We start from the raw sequence: 15899 nt of genomic DNA, 5'->3' as shown, positions 1-15899 counted from the left end.
ATTTCCTACCCATGGTGCTACCAGCAAACACAGAGTGGAAAGGTGAGCGTGGGGCTAGAGGTGGAGGGCTGGCTGAGCAAAAGAGCTTGCCTGATTTCTCCTCCCTTCACCTACACCCTCGCCGCCCAGGCCCTTTTAATTGGCCTCCAGGTGTAGTCTTGGGCGGCACTGGGAGCTCCCATCGCCTAAGGGATGAGGCGAGGGCGGTCAACCGGCCTCACCTGAAAGACCCTTCTGCTTTCTGGCCGTCTGTCCTGGTGCAGCCAGCGTGGACCTCGTGTCCTAGCCAGCGGGGGACAGCCTCGGGGTGCAGGGTGCAGTCAACCTTCCAGCCCAAATCTGCTTCGCTCTCTGCGCTGCCACACCTCCCCGCGCCCTGCAAGGGTTAAGGCGGCGGAGGCGAGAGGTTTGGGCGTCTGACGTCGTTCTGGCTGAAGGTGGTTCCCCTCGGATGAGGATGCGAGAGAGCGGCGAGCTGAAACCCGAGCTCCCGCTCAGCTGGGGCTTGGGGAGGTCCCTGTAAGGGCCGCCTGCCCCTTCCTCCCCGTCCCTCCTCTGCCTCGCCTGCAGTCACAGCCGCGGGGAAGATGGAGCTGGGCTGGTGGGCGCAGCTGGGACTCACTTTCCTGCAGCTCCTCCTCATCTCGTCCTTGCCGAGAGGTACTGTGGTCAGGGTCAGGACACCCCAGGAGGGCGCATCTCCTTCTGGGGGTTCTGGCGGGGGAGCAGGAGTGGGGGAGATTCAACAGTGTGCCCGAAAGTGGAGGTCAGGGACTTCTGAGGACGGTGGGCTTGGTGGTGGGGTAGGGGGGTGCTGGACCGCCTATCACTCTCCCTAAGAATAAGGCTTTGTCCTCTCAACTGCGACCCTCAACTGCCTCAGGCGGCGGGTACCAGCTCCAGTTTCACTTGCTCTTGATTATTAGTTTCCAAAGCTCCAAATTCTTGGGCACATCAGTTACAGTCTGAGTTCTCAGCTTTGACTGCCACAAGCTAAGTTTTCCCTGGAAAGAGCTCCCTCAGAGGTGAGCAGGGGAGAAAAGAGGGAAGAGAAGAAAGGCGTAAGGAGCGGGGTTTGCATCCAGCGGAGTCCGCACTTGATGGGGAGTTCTTTCTCCTAGTGAGACTTGAAATCTGAGTCCCAAACCTTGTGAACAGATCCCCAGCAGAGAAGCATCACCCCCTCAGCAGACATGCACTTCCTTTTTGATAAGGATGAGAAAGGAGCAGCAGCTGGAGAGGTTAAAAGTGCAAGTTGTTCTGGGATGCTCAGCATCTGTTTGGGGGGGAAAAGCTTTCTTTTTCACATGCCATTTTCTGAGCCACCCACCCCCTGTCAAAAGGGCCCCTGGGAGCAGAATGAGGCTGAGACAGGACCCACAGTTCCGGGGAGCCTCTTGACTCAGCCAAGGACTTGTTTTACTGTCCACAGACAGGCAAGAAAGTGGGAGACTTCTTCAGAGCATTTGTCTTTATATGCCTGGAGGGGTGAGAGGAATCCTTCCGAGGCAGGCTGGGTTGAAATGCCCAGAATTGACAAAAGCAAGCAGTATTGTTTTCACTTCTGTGCTGCTTACTTGTCACCTGAGGGCTACCTGAGCTGTGGGTTCTCCATTGTGCAAGGAGCTGCCAGTTGCCTGTGGGTAAAACAGGGTAAGTGGGGTAAGGAGAATGCTAAACACAATATGCAATTCTGTGTTGATGTTGTTGTTATAATATCTAGTTAGAATTAATTAATAGCTGACCCTCCAGTGGGTGTTCTGAGACTGTAAATCACACAGAAGGAGATTGTCCTTTTTCTCCCAGAGCGACTGGTGAATTCGAACCACTTGCCGTTGGGTTAACAGTGCAAGTCCTTCCCACTAGGCCACCAGAGTTCCCTATCCAATTCTATAGGAGGGTAACTGTAGCCATACACCACATTCCTTCATGATCTGGGATACACATAACCCACCTGTTCCTGTCAGTGCTCTCCCCACTATGTAGAGCTTACTTCAGAGTTCTGGTAGCCTAGTGGTAAGAAGCTGTACTGCAATATCAAGGACCTTCAGCTCACGGAAAAGAACGGACAGTCTCCTCCTGTGTGATTTCAGCCTCCGAAAATCCGTTGGAGGGTCAGCTGAGGGTTTGTTCTGACACAATGGTACACAACAACAACAATAGAGCTTGCCTCCTGAGTGGTATAAATGATTAACAAATTGGCTCTTAACGGAAAAAGGTTGGTGGTTCGAGTTCACCTAGAGATTTCTTGGCAGATCTACTTCAGAGAAATCAGCATTGAAAACTTGGCCATGCTTGAGCTCACCAGGAGTTGAGATTGGCTTGATGGCAACTGGTTGGTGAAACAGCCTGCTTGCACCACGTGAAATTCTCCTTAGTGATCTACTCTTAAAACAGCAAGAGTATTTCTTTTGAATTTTGCCTCAGTTGCATGAAGAGCCACTCAAGATAATAATGAAGGGAAGAGTCCAAGAGAGTTTGATAAACCAGAGAAAAATGCCTAGCTCAGGAGTCATACTATTGCCCTAAATTTAACACCACAGTCCTTTCTGCTTCTTCTCTGCCTTTTAGACCCAAACCTCCAGGATGGGTGGCCTTTGCCCAACTCCAGAGAATTCCAGTTCCTTCCATAAGCACCAGTGCCCGGTGGATTATTTTCCTTCTCATAGTTGCATGAGCCACACCCTGCTTCCTTTTTACAATGTGGCAGGTGAAGTGGCCCAAACTCATAAATCCAATAACACAGTACAGCTGCCTTTTTTGACTTATGCTGGGTCTGAAAAATCCATTTATGCCTGTCCTAAGACTCCCTTTTACCTTTTCCTATGGAAAAGCCTCAGAGAATCCATAATAGAGAAGCCACAGTTGCTTACTGGACTAGAGGGAGAGGGAAGCTTCACGTGTTTAGCACAAGGTTCATTCCAGTTAGACCGCCCTGCAGCCCCTGATGACGCTTCCACTGGAGACAGACTGAAGCAGCATCTGCACTTGAACAAGATCACTGGGTGAATTTTACTCTACAAAGAATTGTAGAGGAAAGGTGGGGGAGCAGTGCAGGGAAGGAAAATATTTCAAGTCGCAAACACGTCCACTCTCCACTGGAATTGTGAGTCTGACTCTGTCAAGAAAAGCTTAGAGGCATGTGTCCTCTGTCTCATTACTGGTTTTTTGTTTGTTTGTTTTGTTTTAAAGGAGTTTATGAAATGTAAACATCCACTGGGATGCGACAGGAGGCTTGTGCTTGGTAGCATATGATGCATGTTGGGGGGACAAGAATCTAACATTAGGCCAAATGATAACCCAACATAAATAGCATGTGAGGGAGAAACCCAACTCCCCTGACCTCACCGCATAGCTGTAGCGCTGCCAGCGTGAATCCACCAGAGAGGAAAACCTCATTTAAAATATGCTGCTCCTGGGAATGCAACCTTAATATGGATAACTTCACAAGTGCTGCTTCCAACAGACATTAGCTTGTGGGGGATGAACAATAAAACAACTGGGGACAATAATTTGAAGCACAGACCTTCAGTGGGCACAGACAGTGTGCTGAGAAAGGCGCTGTGGAAAGAGAGTGAGGGGGAAGGAGTGACAAGAAAAATTAGCTGCTTGTTTATAATGGGACGTGCTAGCAAGCTCTGAGGAGGGAGCCATGAAAATTGGGCCTTCTTGGCAGCGGTGGGTTTTTGTGGTGATCATGAAGAGGGAGTTCCCCTAATATATACTCTGAGAGCTTCTGTCTTCTCCAACGGGAAAATAATTTGATGGTGAAGTCATGGCCTTTTGAAGGTTGGGAGGGACTTTGGAGGCCATTTCGTTTGAATCCCTCAACTTCAGTTAAAAAATCTAGCAAACTTTTAGTCACTGGTCTGAACACTTTTGTTATTGTTGTTAGGTGCTGTAGAGTCCTCTGTACAACTCAGAGACCTTGTGAACACCGGACCTAAACCCTGTCCTGTCCTGTGCCCTCATCACCACCTCCGACACACTGAACCTTTTGCTGTGGTCACTGTGTCAATGCATCTCATTGAGGGTCTTCATCTCTTTTGCAGACTCCCCACCTTTCTAAGCATGATGTCCCTTTCCAAGGAATAGCGTCTCCTAGCAACATGTCCAAAGTATGAGAGATGAAGCTTCGCCATCTTTGCCTCCAAGGATCACTGGCTGTACCTTTCCCAAGACATCCCTGTTTGTTCTTCTGGCAGTCCATTACGTACATTAATTCTCAGGCCCCTCTCGTAAGGTGGATGTTGGATGCCTCTGAGTTGATGTTGAATCGTGTCAAGGCAGCATAACAGCACATAACTGCCCCATGGGGTTTTCCAGGATGTAATCTTTACAATAACTGATGGCCAGGCCTTTCTTTTATGGAGCTGCTGGGTGGGTTCAAACCTCCAACCTTTTCATTAGCAGCCTCATTGAAAGACTCAGTGGCACACTCCAAAAAGATAGGTGCTACTATGGCCCTTTGAGGTTCAGTGATTTGTTCAAGGTTGTACAGACTGGTTAGTAAAACCTGGAGCGAGCCTGGAGCGTGTAATTCCTGAGCCTAAGCTCACCTGCCACTTAGCTGACATAAAGTCATGCATATAATAGTCTCCTTGATGATGCTGGCACACATCCAGTCTTGGTGTAACTTCAAGACACACATTGGGAGGGGACAGAGAGGACTTGCTCGCCCCAGGTTTGGTACCACTATTGACCCAGTGGCAGCTTGCAGTGGCAAAGAGGGAGGGTATAGAGCTAAAGACTGCAAATGAACAGCCTTTGAGCCAAAAGACCTTCAAAAGTAGTGTTGTTGTTAGGTGCCTTCAAGGCCACTTGGCCCAGCAACCTTATGAACAACAGATCCAACCACTGGTTGATCCTGTGCCTTCCTCACAGTCTCTGCCATGCTCAAGTCCATTGCTGTAGTCAGCATGTCCATTCAAGTCAGTGAGGGTCTTCCTCTCGTTTGCTCTCCTTGGCTTTCCCAAGCAGCATTTAGCGAGGCTTGGATAATAACAAGGCACTCTGGTGGTGCAGTCTGTAGGGAAGCTGCACTGCTAACCCAACGGCGATGGCTCCCTGGTGGTTGAAATCTCTCAGGCACTCATCAAGAGAAAGGTGAGTAATCTCCACCCACGTGAGGCGCACCCTCCCGAAAACCTCCTGGAGGGTTAGCTATGGGTTGGTTCTGACTAGACTACAGTGAATTTAAGACTTACTCATTTTTTTTGACTGCTGTTTGAAACTTTGAATTCCATTGCTTGAGAGGTGGGAGCAGAAAGGGAAACAGAAAGCAAAGATAGAAGGCTAATTAATGCTGGGTGGGAGAAATGCAGCGAGTCCAGCTTCTAAGGAATGATTGGCTGGAGATTGTTGCAAAGCAGGACATGGTTAGGTATTATTGTCATGACAGGAGTCCAGAATGAAGGCTGAACAGTGGAGTGGACTTGGGGGGAGGGATTGTATAACAGTGAAAGCATTTTACTTTTCAAAGAGAAGCGCGAAGTGGGGAGTAGGAGTGGACTGGGAGAAAAGTACAACAATGAATGAATGGAAACCCTAAGTCTCTGTAAACTTTCATTAAAATTAATTTTAAAAAAAGCAAAGCAGGACATCTACTACATTTTAAGTTATTCATCTTATGGGAAACATTCTTCTAGGTCATGTAACCCTAGAATGTCCACTCGCTGTACAGAGGTAACTCGTGGTTGCTGTGAAGTTGAATAGTGTGACACTGATGAGGCAAATGCAATAATGGTTACCCATGGTGGACAGTGTTTGGTGGAGCTCCCCAATTAAAACAAGCTTGGAAGCAGGAGTGTCATCCACTTCCACAATAGCTTGCCTTGGGAAACTCTATGAACCTGGAGAAAGGACAAAAGTTATACAGGAGGTGTGCAATACTTTCATTCATAGGATCACTATAAGTCACCTGCAACTTGATGTCACTTAACAACAACAACATGGGATATAAGTTCACATCTCTTTTTAACTTTCAGCTCTTTGGTAAAATATTTTACTCTCATGAATTCCCTGGGAGTGAGCTTTACGTGGAAACTGAGGAAGAGGCTAGGTTCTCTACCTGGATCTGTAAACTGTACGACATGGGAGGCTGGCACCAGAGGTGCCCTTGAAACTACATGTCCCTTGAAATATTCAGAAGGTTTGGAAGGGTTTGGAGTGGCACAGGCCTGAACTGGAGACTGGACTTACTCTTATCTGTATTTGCTTGATATGGCTATAGAGACGGGGCTGAGAGATAACCGTGTCAGATGAGACTTAGTAGCTGGCCTTCAGTCAGAAAATTATTCCCAATCCTGATATGACGTCAAAAAGCCCCCAAAATGTTTCTCCCTGCCTCCATTGAGCTGCAGAAGCTGCAGTTCATTTGGAGTTGTGCCAATTGGGGTGTGCACTCCAGTGATAAATGAGGAAAGGTTAGTCTCTGCTCCCCCATGCCATCCTTGAGCTATGGATATATTAGAGTTACCGAAGTTCAGCCTTATTTTAAAGAGGAGGAATATGCAGTGTTTACATTTCTCAGCTCCTGAGTCTCACCCAGAGCAGAGGGTCCAGAGGCCTGCTGGAACATTGAAAGCTACCAGATCAGCGGCTGAAAAATCTATCAGCTGGAAGTCTGGTCCATGTCAAGTAAATTCTGTTTGTCAGTCTTCCCAAGTTATAGGCCAAAGCATTAGGTGTATCTCATGGAGGGATAGTAATGTCTGTAGGACACATCCAACCTCGTACCTGTAAACAAAACCACTCAAGGCAGGCAGAGCCACAAGGTTGGCTGGAGAGCCTCTCTTAAGCCTAAATACCTTCATCTCCACCAACTCTGCTCTTCTTTTTTAAGTTATAATCATCTGAGACAAATACTGAGAGTCCGTGTGAGTTGAGAGTGAAGGAGCAGGATCACTCCAAAGCCTTTCCCACTTGATGATGGAAGCACCAATGATGGGAACCTCGTCAGAGGGGGTTCCATCTGATAACACCTACTCACTCACGGTCGTTGAGTCAGAGTCAATTCACAGCTGGCCTTCCAGAGGCTGTAAGTGGCAGGAGAGGAGATTGCCTATCTTTTTTTCTCAGAGCTGCTGGTGGCTTCGAAGAGACCTCTTTTCAAGTTTGGGTACTCGCATAACTTACTGACTTTCTGGTATATGTTTTGCTTCTGTTGTTGTTTTATGCCATTGAGTTGGAACCTGTACTACATAGCTGACACTCCAGTGGGTTTTTAGAGACAGTTAGTCGCACAGGAGGAGCCTTTTCATCCTTCCTTGGAGCAGCTGGTGGATTCCAACTGCATGCCTTCAGGATTGCAGCACAGCCTTTTACCAATGGGCCACCAAAGCTCACTTTCCTCTTATTGTTGTTGTTAAGTGCCGTCGAATTGTAGATGACTCATAGTGACCCTATGAACACTTGTATAACTTTCATCATTACTCCACATTCATAGGTTTAGCAGAGGCAAGCTATTTCAGAATATATGCCACGCCTGCTTCCAAGCTTGTTTTAATCAGGGAGCTCCACCATGGGTAACCATAATTGCATTTGACACATTAGTGTCACAGTGTTTAGCATCACAGCATCCATGAGTTACCTCTGTACAGCAAATGGACAGATCAGTGCTATACCACTTAGAAGAATGTTTGACCAAAACCAATTAAAACCAGGCCTGAGGGCCACAGATTAAAATCACCTACCTTTGGCTTGGTAGCATAACTTTCTATCCACTAGGCCAACAGAGCTCTCTTTATGTTGTTGTTCCTCTTATTAGCAGTCCAACCTCAGAGCAACTCCATGCATAACCATGCCCAGACTATGCTATCTTCATGATCTTTGTTATGTTTGAGTCCACTATTATCCCTATCCATTTTGTAAAGTGTTTCCTTTGCTTTTTTGAGCCCTTTCTTTTATGAGGTATGATGTCTCATAATCAGTCATAATTGTAATCAATCATAATCACAATCAGAAAATGAGTTAGTGTCTCAGATAATATTTTATGATCCTGTAGTTTTCTTGGTTAATTTTCAGAAGCTGATTGTCAGACCTTTCTTCCTGGTCTTGTTCTAGAAATTCAGCTAAAACTCATCCACATTGGTGATCCTGTTGATATTTGAAATACCAGTGGCATAGCTTCTAACACTATTGAACTGCTGAAGCCCCTGCAGTACAACACACTGACAGATGGGTAGAAGTCTATATATTTTACATTTATTTATTTAATTCTCACAACAAATATAGGAGGTGAGCACCATTGTTATTATCCCCAGATCACATATAAAATACCTTAAGCAAAGAGGGATTCAAAACTTCCCTTGTTATATAACCAATATCTGTTTTTTGAGCCCAAACAGGTTGGCCCCAATGTAGCTACCATTGTGCTAACAGTGGCTGTATTTCAGTCAAGAGATAAAGATTGAAGGTTGGAATAACTATAGTGGTAGTAAAGAAATTTGGTTATCCCTTGGTCATCAAGAGCTTATACTAACCTAAGCAAATTCATGTGGCAGACCTCCATGTCTGTGGAGGCACAGTGGATAGGGAAAAAGGTCAGTTACCACCTAGCCTTGGTGGGACGACATGGAACCCGAGAAGAGCTAATTCTTACAGGAAATAGCAGTGCTAAGCAGACCAAATAACTATCCCATTTCCAGGATATCTGTCTCAATATGATCCATTTCTCTTTGATTGTTGTTGTTGATTGCCTTTGAGTTGAGCACGACTCATAGTGACTCTATGCACAAAAGATCTGAAGCCGCTCTACAACTATTGACATTTATCAAAGTTCATAGAGTTTCCGGAGGCTTGTTATTTAGGAAGTGGATGCCACTCCTGCTTCCAGTTTCTCTTTGATTATGCCTGGAAAATTAGAATTTATAGCATAACTCCAGTCACTCACTACTACCCTGGTGATTCTGACTCATAATGGCCCTCCCTTGGGTTTCTGAGGCTGTAAATCTTAATGGGAGGCCACCTAATTTCTCTAGCAGAGCTGCTGATAGATGAACAGATGGAGACATGGAGTCTTTTGGTTCGAAGGGTAACATGCTACATCTACACTACCAGTGCTCTTTTTGACTCAGCTATTAGAATCACATCATGTGTCTTTTTGCAGAAGGACAAAATATTATTCAATAATCAAGTCTAGGCTTGACACCCTGTAGCCCTGCTCCCTTATGGATTTGTTCTGTCAAGCTCATCAATGTTTAAACTTCTAGTCCATGGGACGGGAGGAGCAGGCCTAGAATGAATAGGGGAAGCATTTTTATTTTTTTTATATTTTGGCATAAAGCAGTAGGTGGATATTTCAGGGTATAGAGACTCTATCCCCTTCCATTAATTCAGGACAGGTTTTACTCGATTAGTTTCAACCTTGAGTGAGAATATGCTGTCTATTAGACATCGGTGTCCAGATCTTATTCTAAATGAGTCACCGAAATCTACATCTTGACTGAGCAGCAGATGAAGACACCTATTTCTGTTCCTCTTCTGTCTTTCAAGTTAGTGAAATGCCTTTATTTCTGCAGTCTGGGTGTCTTTATTCCTGCCTGCTCTGAGGTTCTGGCTGTCGGAGCAGATTGAGTTAGTGGTTTGGCAGTGACTATCTTTGTAAGTAGAAGTCTGTTCAGTCTGTTTTTGGTGATTGGAAAACCAGGGCTACTGTTGCTGCTGCCAGAACAGAGCAAAGAACACGTTCAGGCACCTTCAGCTTATGAGAGACACAGCATTTGTCTTCATAAACTAAATTCATGGTCAGTTAGAAAAAGAATTCCAGCTGGTTTAATGGAAAACCAGTGGAGACAGGGGAGATTCTGGCCCAGTTTGCTTCAAATCAAATGAATAATATAAGAAATACAAGGAACAAAAGTGTTGAGGTTTTAACACTCCAATTCTATCTCCACTTACTTTACAGGATTCTCTTGAAGGGGATCTACTGTGTCATGGAGCCCCAGTCGAGAGCCAGTAATGATGAGATCCTCAATGAGGAATATCTGAGACTTTCTGGGACAAGTTTCCCAAGCTTAGATTCTAGCTGGTAACATCAGCTCTCCCTTAAATTCAATCTTGCTCTTGGCTTACCTGCATGTAAGAAGGAGCAAGGAATTAGATGAATAATAAAGAATATTTACTGCAGGTCTTCTTTATTTGGCGTCCTGCTTCTACTGGGGGCCATGTCTGCTTCCAAATTGAAGTTTAGTCTCCCAGCCTTACCTTAGCCAATTCACTACTATAGTAGAATGAATGTGTTGTGAAAATCAAATGCAAACTAAAATCAACAAAGAAGAGAGAAAAGACACATAGAAATAATTAATCCAACAGACTAGTGGGCCATGCAAACCTCAATTTCAAAAATCCTGAGGTCAGATTAACTAGATGGTGCCCTACTACTACCACTCACTGCTGACTTTCTAAAAGGGACTATGGAAGAAGATCTTTGATAAAGAGGGGGGAATGTGTAACACAGACAGACAAAAACCATCAGAATTACTGGTCTGATAGAGACTGGGGGGGATCCCTGAAACTATATTCTTTAGCCACTTTTAGAACCTGGAATAAAGCTCAACCCAATGTTTTAACTTTCAGCAAAGCAATAAGCCTATAAGATAACAAGTAACACCAGGGAGGTTCTCCTCAGAATAACCAGTTATATAAAGTCAAATGAGCAGGATTTGTCCAGGACTAAAGCCCAGATGGCTGGAAGGGGTAGGTTAGAAGGATTAATGGAAATGAGAATTAAAAGGAGATGGGAGATGTGTAATTACATTGTGGGAAATAGAATTCATATTATAAAATGAAATATATATGAAAAGCTCAATACTTTGTAAAATTTTCAAATAATAATAATAATAAGTACCTAGCAATAATGCACAAAATAAATTCCTTTTCTTACACAATAGAGACTTCAAAGGTTAAAGCAAAAAACATAAGATTAGGTTTGTCACAGATCTAGACTATTTACCTTGGGAATCATGAGAATCCTACATGCTTACCATATTAATACTCATTAATTCAGAAAACTTTGTCAAGCACCTACAAGGTGTCAGGTATGACCCTAAGTACTGGGAATGCAATGATAAATTAAGGAAAGATTCTTTTCCTCAAGGCACTCAATCTGTTGGGAGCTCTTGTGTCTGGCATTTTCCAAAGTAGGTTTTGTTGAATTCTAATTCTGCAACAAACAAACAAAACCTAGAAATTTATGATGAAATAAGTCTGGGAACTGTGGAGATTAACTATGCACAAAGTATAAAGTAGACCCTGCAAAGTCCTGCAATAATAAAGCAAGCTGCTATTAGCATTTTATAGAGTCATTTGACCACAGAACCTTTTTTTTTTTTTTTGCATAATACCTTATGCCATCCAGAAAAATTAGTGTTCCTTGGAATACAATTTGGAAAACGCTGGTCTCTTGCCCATAATGAATAAAACATTAACAATTATCTCACCATTATGGAGGAAAGGGTAAGAAGGGAATTTTAAAAATCTGAAAAATACGGGCTTCCCTACAGACTCATGCTGAGATACAGGCAGGAAATCTGACGCCCCATTACTTAATAATTGCAGAGACATTGTAAGAGCCATGGAGATGGTGATAGGTCCACACACATTGCCATGAGAAAAGTATTCACCAGCAATGGCCTACATACTTCATCAAGAAAACTAATTTCCTATGTTCACATCTTTTAGTGCAGTGGGGTTAGTGTGGAATCCTTGGGGTAAACTGAGGTACAAAGCCATTAAGGAGTACATATAGTGCAGGAGAAAGATGGGTGGTCTCTTCCTGTGTTATTTACTGCCCCTAAAAACCCAATAGAAGGTTAGGACAGTTCCAACACAGTGATACACAACATTAACAACAAGGTGCTGTAGTGGTTCCTGGGAGATGAGATGAGCTATGACTTCTTCATTGCTGTCTTCATTTTTCATAGGGCTACCATAGCAACAGCAAAATTACCACAAGGGAGAGGCTTTCAAGAACAAAAATTTATTTTCTCACTGTTCTGGATACTAAAAGCCCAAATCTGAGCCTTGGCCAGGCTGATTCTTTCTCTGGGTCTCTCTCTCAGTTTTTGGTGGCTGTTGGTGACCCTTGGTGTTCTTTGCTTGTAAATTCATCCTCACTTGGCATTTGTCTTTTCCATGTGTGTGTTTGTGTCGATTGTGCTCTTTTTACCACTGTTCAGGGAACTCTGGTGGCCTAGGGGGAAGGAGTTATGCTGTTAATCCAAAGGCATGAAGTTTGAACCCTCTAGCTTCTGCAGGAGACAGACAGACCTTCTCCTCCCATGCGATTTACAGCCTCTGAAAGCCTGTTGGAGGGACAGCTATAAGTGAATTCTGACTCACACAATGACAACTTTAAATGAAGGTTTAGAAGTGATTAGGCTGAAAGCCCACCCTACTCTGGTGTGACCTCATTAACATAACAAACACCCCTACTCCTAAATGATTTTATTTACAGATGTAGGAGTTAGGACCTCATTGTTATATTTTTTTTTTGACCCAGTTTAATCCATAAGTCTATAACGCATAACAATGGCGTTTTTGGTGTCAGTCAAGTCTTTAAAAAGAAGAAGAATATTTGTATATGCTTCTAATTTTTAGTGGTGCTTTGTGTAAGCCCTATTCACTGCTAATTACTGTCCCCTCTCTCATGGTGGGCTGCTAAGAACAAATAGGTCTGTCTTGGAGAGCGTGAAACCAGGCTGCTCCTTGGAAGCAAGGATTTTGAAGCTCTTTCTGATAAACTTTGGGCATGTTTCAAGGAGGGACCAGTCCTTGGAGAGGGACATTGTGCTTGGAAGGGTGGAGGAACAGAGAGCACAAGAGAGGAAGACCCTGGATGAGATGAATTGACCTAGTGACTGAGGTAATGAGGGTAGGTATGTCAGAGACCGTGAAATTGGCTCAGGATAGAGCAAGGTTCAGAGCTTTTGTACATATGGTTGCTATGAGTTAGAGTTGACTCAAAGGCACATAAAACCAACAATCTCCTGGTGTGCATACACACATGTACCTTTTGTCTTCAATCTCCTGCTATCTTCCTGGTGCTTGCCTATAGTTCTGGTAAAGCTCAGTCAATGTGACTCAGATTTGAACAATCTGAAAGTGTTCTGGGCTGTTGTCAGAGGCCATGCCATGTAGAGACAGCGCATGAGTTTGAACTTTCCACTGGCCCTTTGTTTTCTGTTTCTATGACTTCTACCTCCCTACCCTGCCTCTCCTAAATGTTCTTGTTGTCATGCAATATGGTTCCTGCCTTTTTTCTCTGCTCAGACTTGTAGATTAGATGATGACAGCAACAGGTGAGGAACAAAACCAGCAGTTCTATTGAAGGGCATTGCTTAGTGCAATGGTAGCTTCTGACCTTCTCAGCAAAGATTTACAATATTTATGGAATTCATCGCCAATACAGATCTCTTGGTTTAGATGTGTACAAGTCTGCCCATGCAGGCACATAGAACAATGAACATGTGGTTGTGTTTAGATTTTTATGTGTATGTATGGATGTATTATATGGATGGGATATAGATTATTATGGTTTTAAAAATGGATTGTTTTCTTTGGCAAACTGTGTAACCTTTCTAATGTAGCCTTATCCCTTTCTCAACTGTAGGCTGAGGATAATAGTGTGTATGTCATAGATTTATTGCAGGTATTAAATGAGATAATCCATTTAAAATGCTTAGTATTGTGCTTGGCAAGAAGAGACTGCTCAGGAAATTAGTCATCACCCACTCCTGTCCTGCTGTCTCCTCTCTTCCCCATTACCACAACTTGTACAAGGAAACTGAGGAGCAATGCTGAGTGTTTCCATCTAGGGTAGAATGTAAATTACATGGTGCTCTTGAAGTCCACTTGACCACAGTCCATCCTGCTCGTTTGTGTCTGTGTCAGGAATAGAAATAGAGAAAATCCCTAATGATTCATAGCATGTGACTCTCCTGTGACTGACTTCGCCCGTTGTTCTATCGTGCACTCATTTTACACCCCTAGGGGCAATGCCTTCCACATGCCCTGCCTTAGTGTCTCTGTGTTTGCATAGGGGTAGGGACAGGTTTCTGCAGAAACTGAGACTTAATCTGGCAGAGCAGATGACTCTGAGTCAATGACTTTGCATCCCCGGCGCTGGCGCTGAGGGTCCCTCAGAAACCTACAGTTTGAAAAGGAGACATTGCATCTGTTGTGGGTCAAGGATTGAGCCAGTTGGGAATCTTTAGGCAAAAAGAAATAACCTTTCATCTTGCTTTAATTTGCAGAGTCGGGGGAGGTAACTATAACGAGGGTTATTCTGCTGGAAGTGGCTGCCAACGCAGGATTTAGGGACCATCGGACATACCATTACAGATGTATCACTTTCCCCCAACATGTCTGTGCGCTTGACATCTGTTGTTGGCCAGCTGCCTTTGGTAGAAGGAAAATCTGTCTCTTGGCTGGCATCGGTGACAACAGGAACACTAACTCTTGAAGCTCTTACTGAAGAGGTAGATGGTGATAGATGGACTGAGACCCTTGTGTGACTCTAAAACTCACTGGTTCAGAAAGAACCCTTTGACATGTAGGAAACAAAGAATAGCCGGATTAGTGGAATTCCTGGATCTGGGAAAAGCGAGATTGGATTTTGAGAGTATAGTTTAGATTTTATTGTTTTGACTACAGCATGCTAAATGGCTTTGAGTACTGTAATATTTGCTGAGTCCTATATCCGGATACTTTTAGGTTCACTGTTTTATTAACTTGTTAGTAATCAATGTTAATTAAAAAGGAGATTTGTTTAGCTCATATTCCCAACACTTAAAATAAACCAGAAATCAGAAGCAGCTGTTCCTCAGAGATTTCCAGCACCACAGTTGTCAAAGACAATGGCAGCTGGGGACTCCTCCAAGATGCTAGAGGTTGGATTTTGTTCCCTTGGCTAATGATGTGGAACGGCTATTTCTAAAGCGAAGCAGCAGGAGGGGTGAGGCATGTCCTATTTAATGGTGTCTAAAGAGGTGGAATAAGAGAAAAGAGGGAAGTGTAGCACAGATAAAATAAACACGAGCACACTGGTTGGCAATGCCATGCATGTGTGGGTCTTAGAAGACATTATTGCTCATGGTCTTCACTTTCTCAGCCATCAGTGTCTTAGTAAAAAAATGCAGTGGATTTTTATTCTTCAGAGAATAGCGGTGGCCCTTTGTGAGTCCTTTAAACCAATTTCAACTCATAGCACCCCTATAAGACAAAGTAAATTACCCCATCATGTTTCCCCAGAGGCTGTAATCTTTATGAGAGAAGATTGCCAGTTCTTTTTCTCCTGAGCATTGGTTAGTGCATTCAGATCACTGACTTTTGGGTAACAGCTAAGTGCTTAATCATTGTATCATCAGTAGGGCTCCTTGTTCTTATTGCTAGGTGCCATCTAGTTGAAATCGACTCACAGGTGGTCCTTCACTTGATCATGATGAATTATTTTTGAAGTACTATTGATTTCTATTGGCTAGGATTTTATTGAATATTTTTGCATCTATGCTTGTGAGAGATATTGACCTATACTTTTCTATTTTGGTGGTGTTTTTATCTGACTTTGGTATCAGGGATATGCTTGCTTCATAGAATAAGTCTGGGCATATACTATCTTTTTGTATTTTCTAAAATACGTTATGTAGAATTGGTGACAGTTCTTCTCTGAATGTTTGATTCACTAGTAAAACTATCTGGTTCAGAAGGTTGGGTTTTTTTTGTTGTTGGAAGTTGTTTTATGATCTGTTCACTTTCTTCTTTTGTAATGGATCTCTTTAATGTTGCTCTACTTCAATTGGTCAGTTTGGTTAGATTGTGAGCTTCTAAGTATTTGTCCATTTCCTCTACATTTTCCTATTTGTTTGAGTATAGTTTTTTAAATAATATTCTATTGTTAA

At 43.7% G+C, this 15899-nt stretch overlaps 1 protein-coding gene across 2 annotated transcripts in view; it reads left to right on the top strand.

Annotated features, from left to right (window-relative positions):
• The first annotated feature begins 353 nt into the window (after positions 1-353).
• The window catches only part of PAMR1 (peptidase domain containing associated with muscle regeneration 1), a 116198-nt gene continuing 100652 nt past the window's right edge, over positions 354-15899 (top strand). Inside the window, exon 1 of one of the 2 annotated variants that reach the window (XM_006883757.1) lies at positions 354-660. In XM_006883757.1, the coding sequence (XP_006883819.1) occupies positions 588-660 (73 nt within the window). In that variant the 5' untranslated portion in view covers positions 354-587. The remainder of the gene's footprint in view (positions 661-15899) is intronic. The other variant, XM_006883759.1, reaches the window with a different exon arrangement.

The sequence above is a fragment of the Elephantulus edwardii genome, unplaced genomic scaffold (assembly GCF_000299155.1).
Source record: "Elephantulus edwardii isolate Elephantulus edwardi_28Jun2011 unplaced genomic scaffold, EleEdw1.0 scaffold00029, whole genome shotgun sequence".
In the NCBI taxonomy this organism is placed as follows: domain Eukaryota; kingdom Metazoa; phylum Chordata; class Mammalia; order Macroscelidea; family Macroscelididae; genus Elephantulus; species Elephantulus edwardii.
This window is presented reverse-complemented; position numbering and strand designations above follow the sequence as displayed.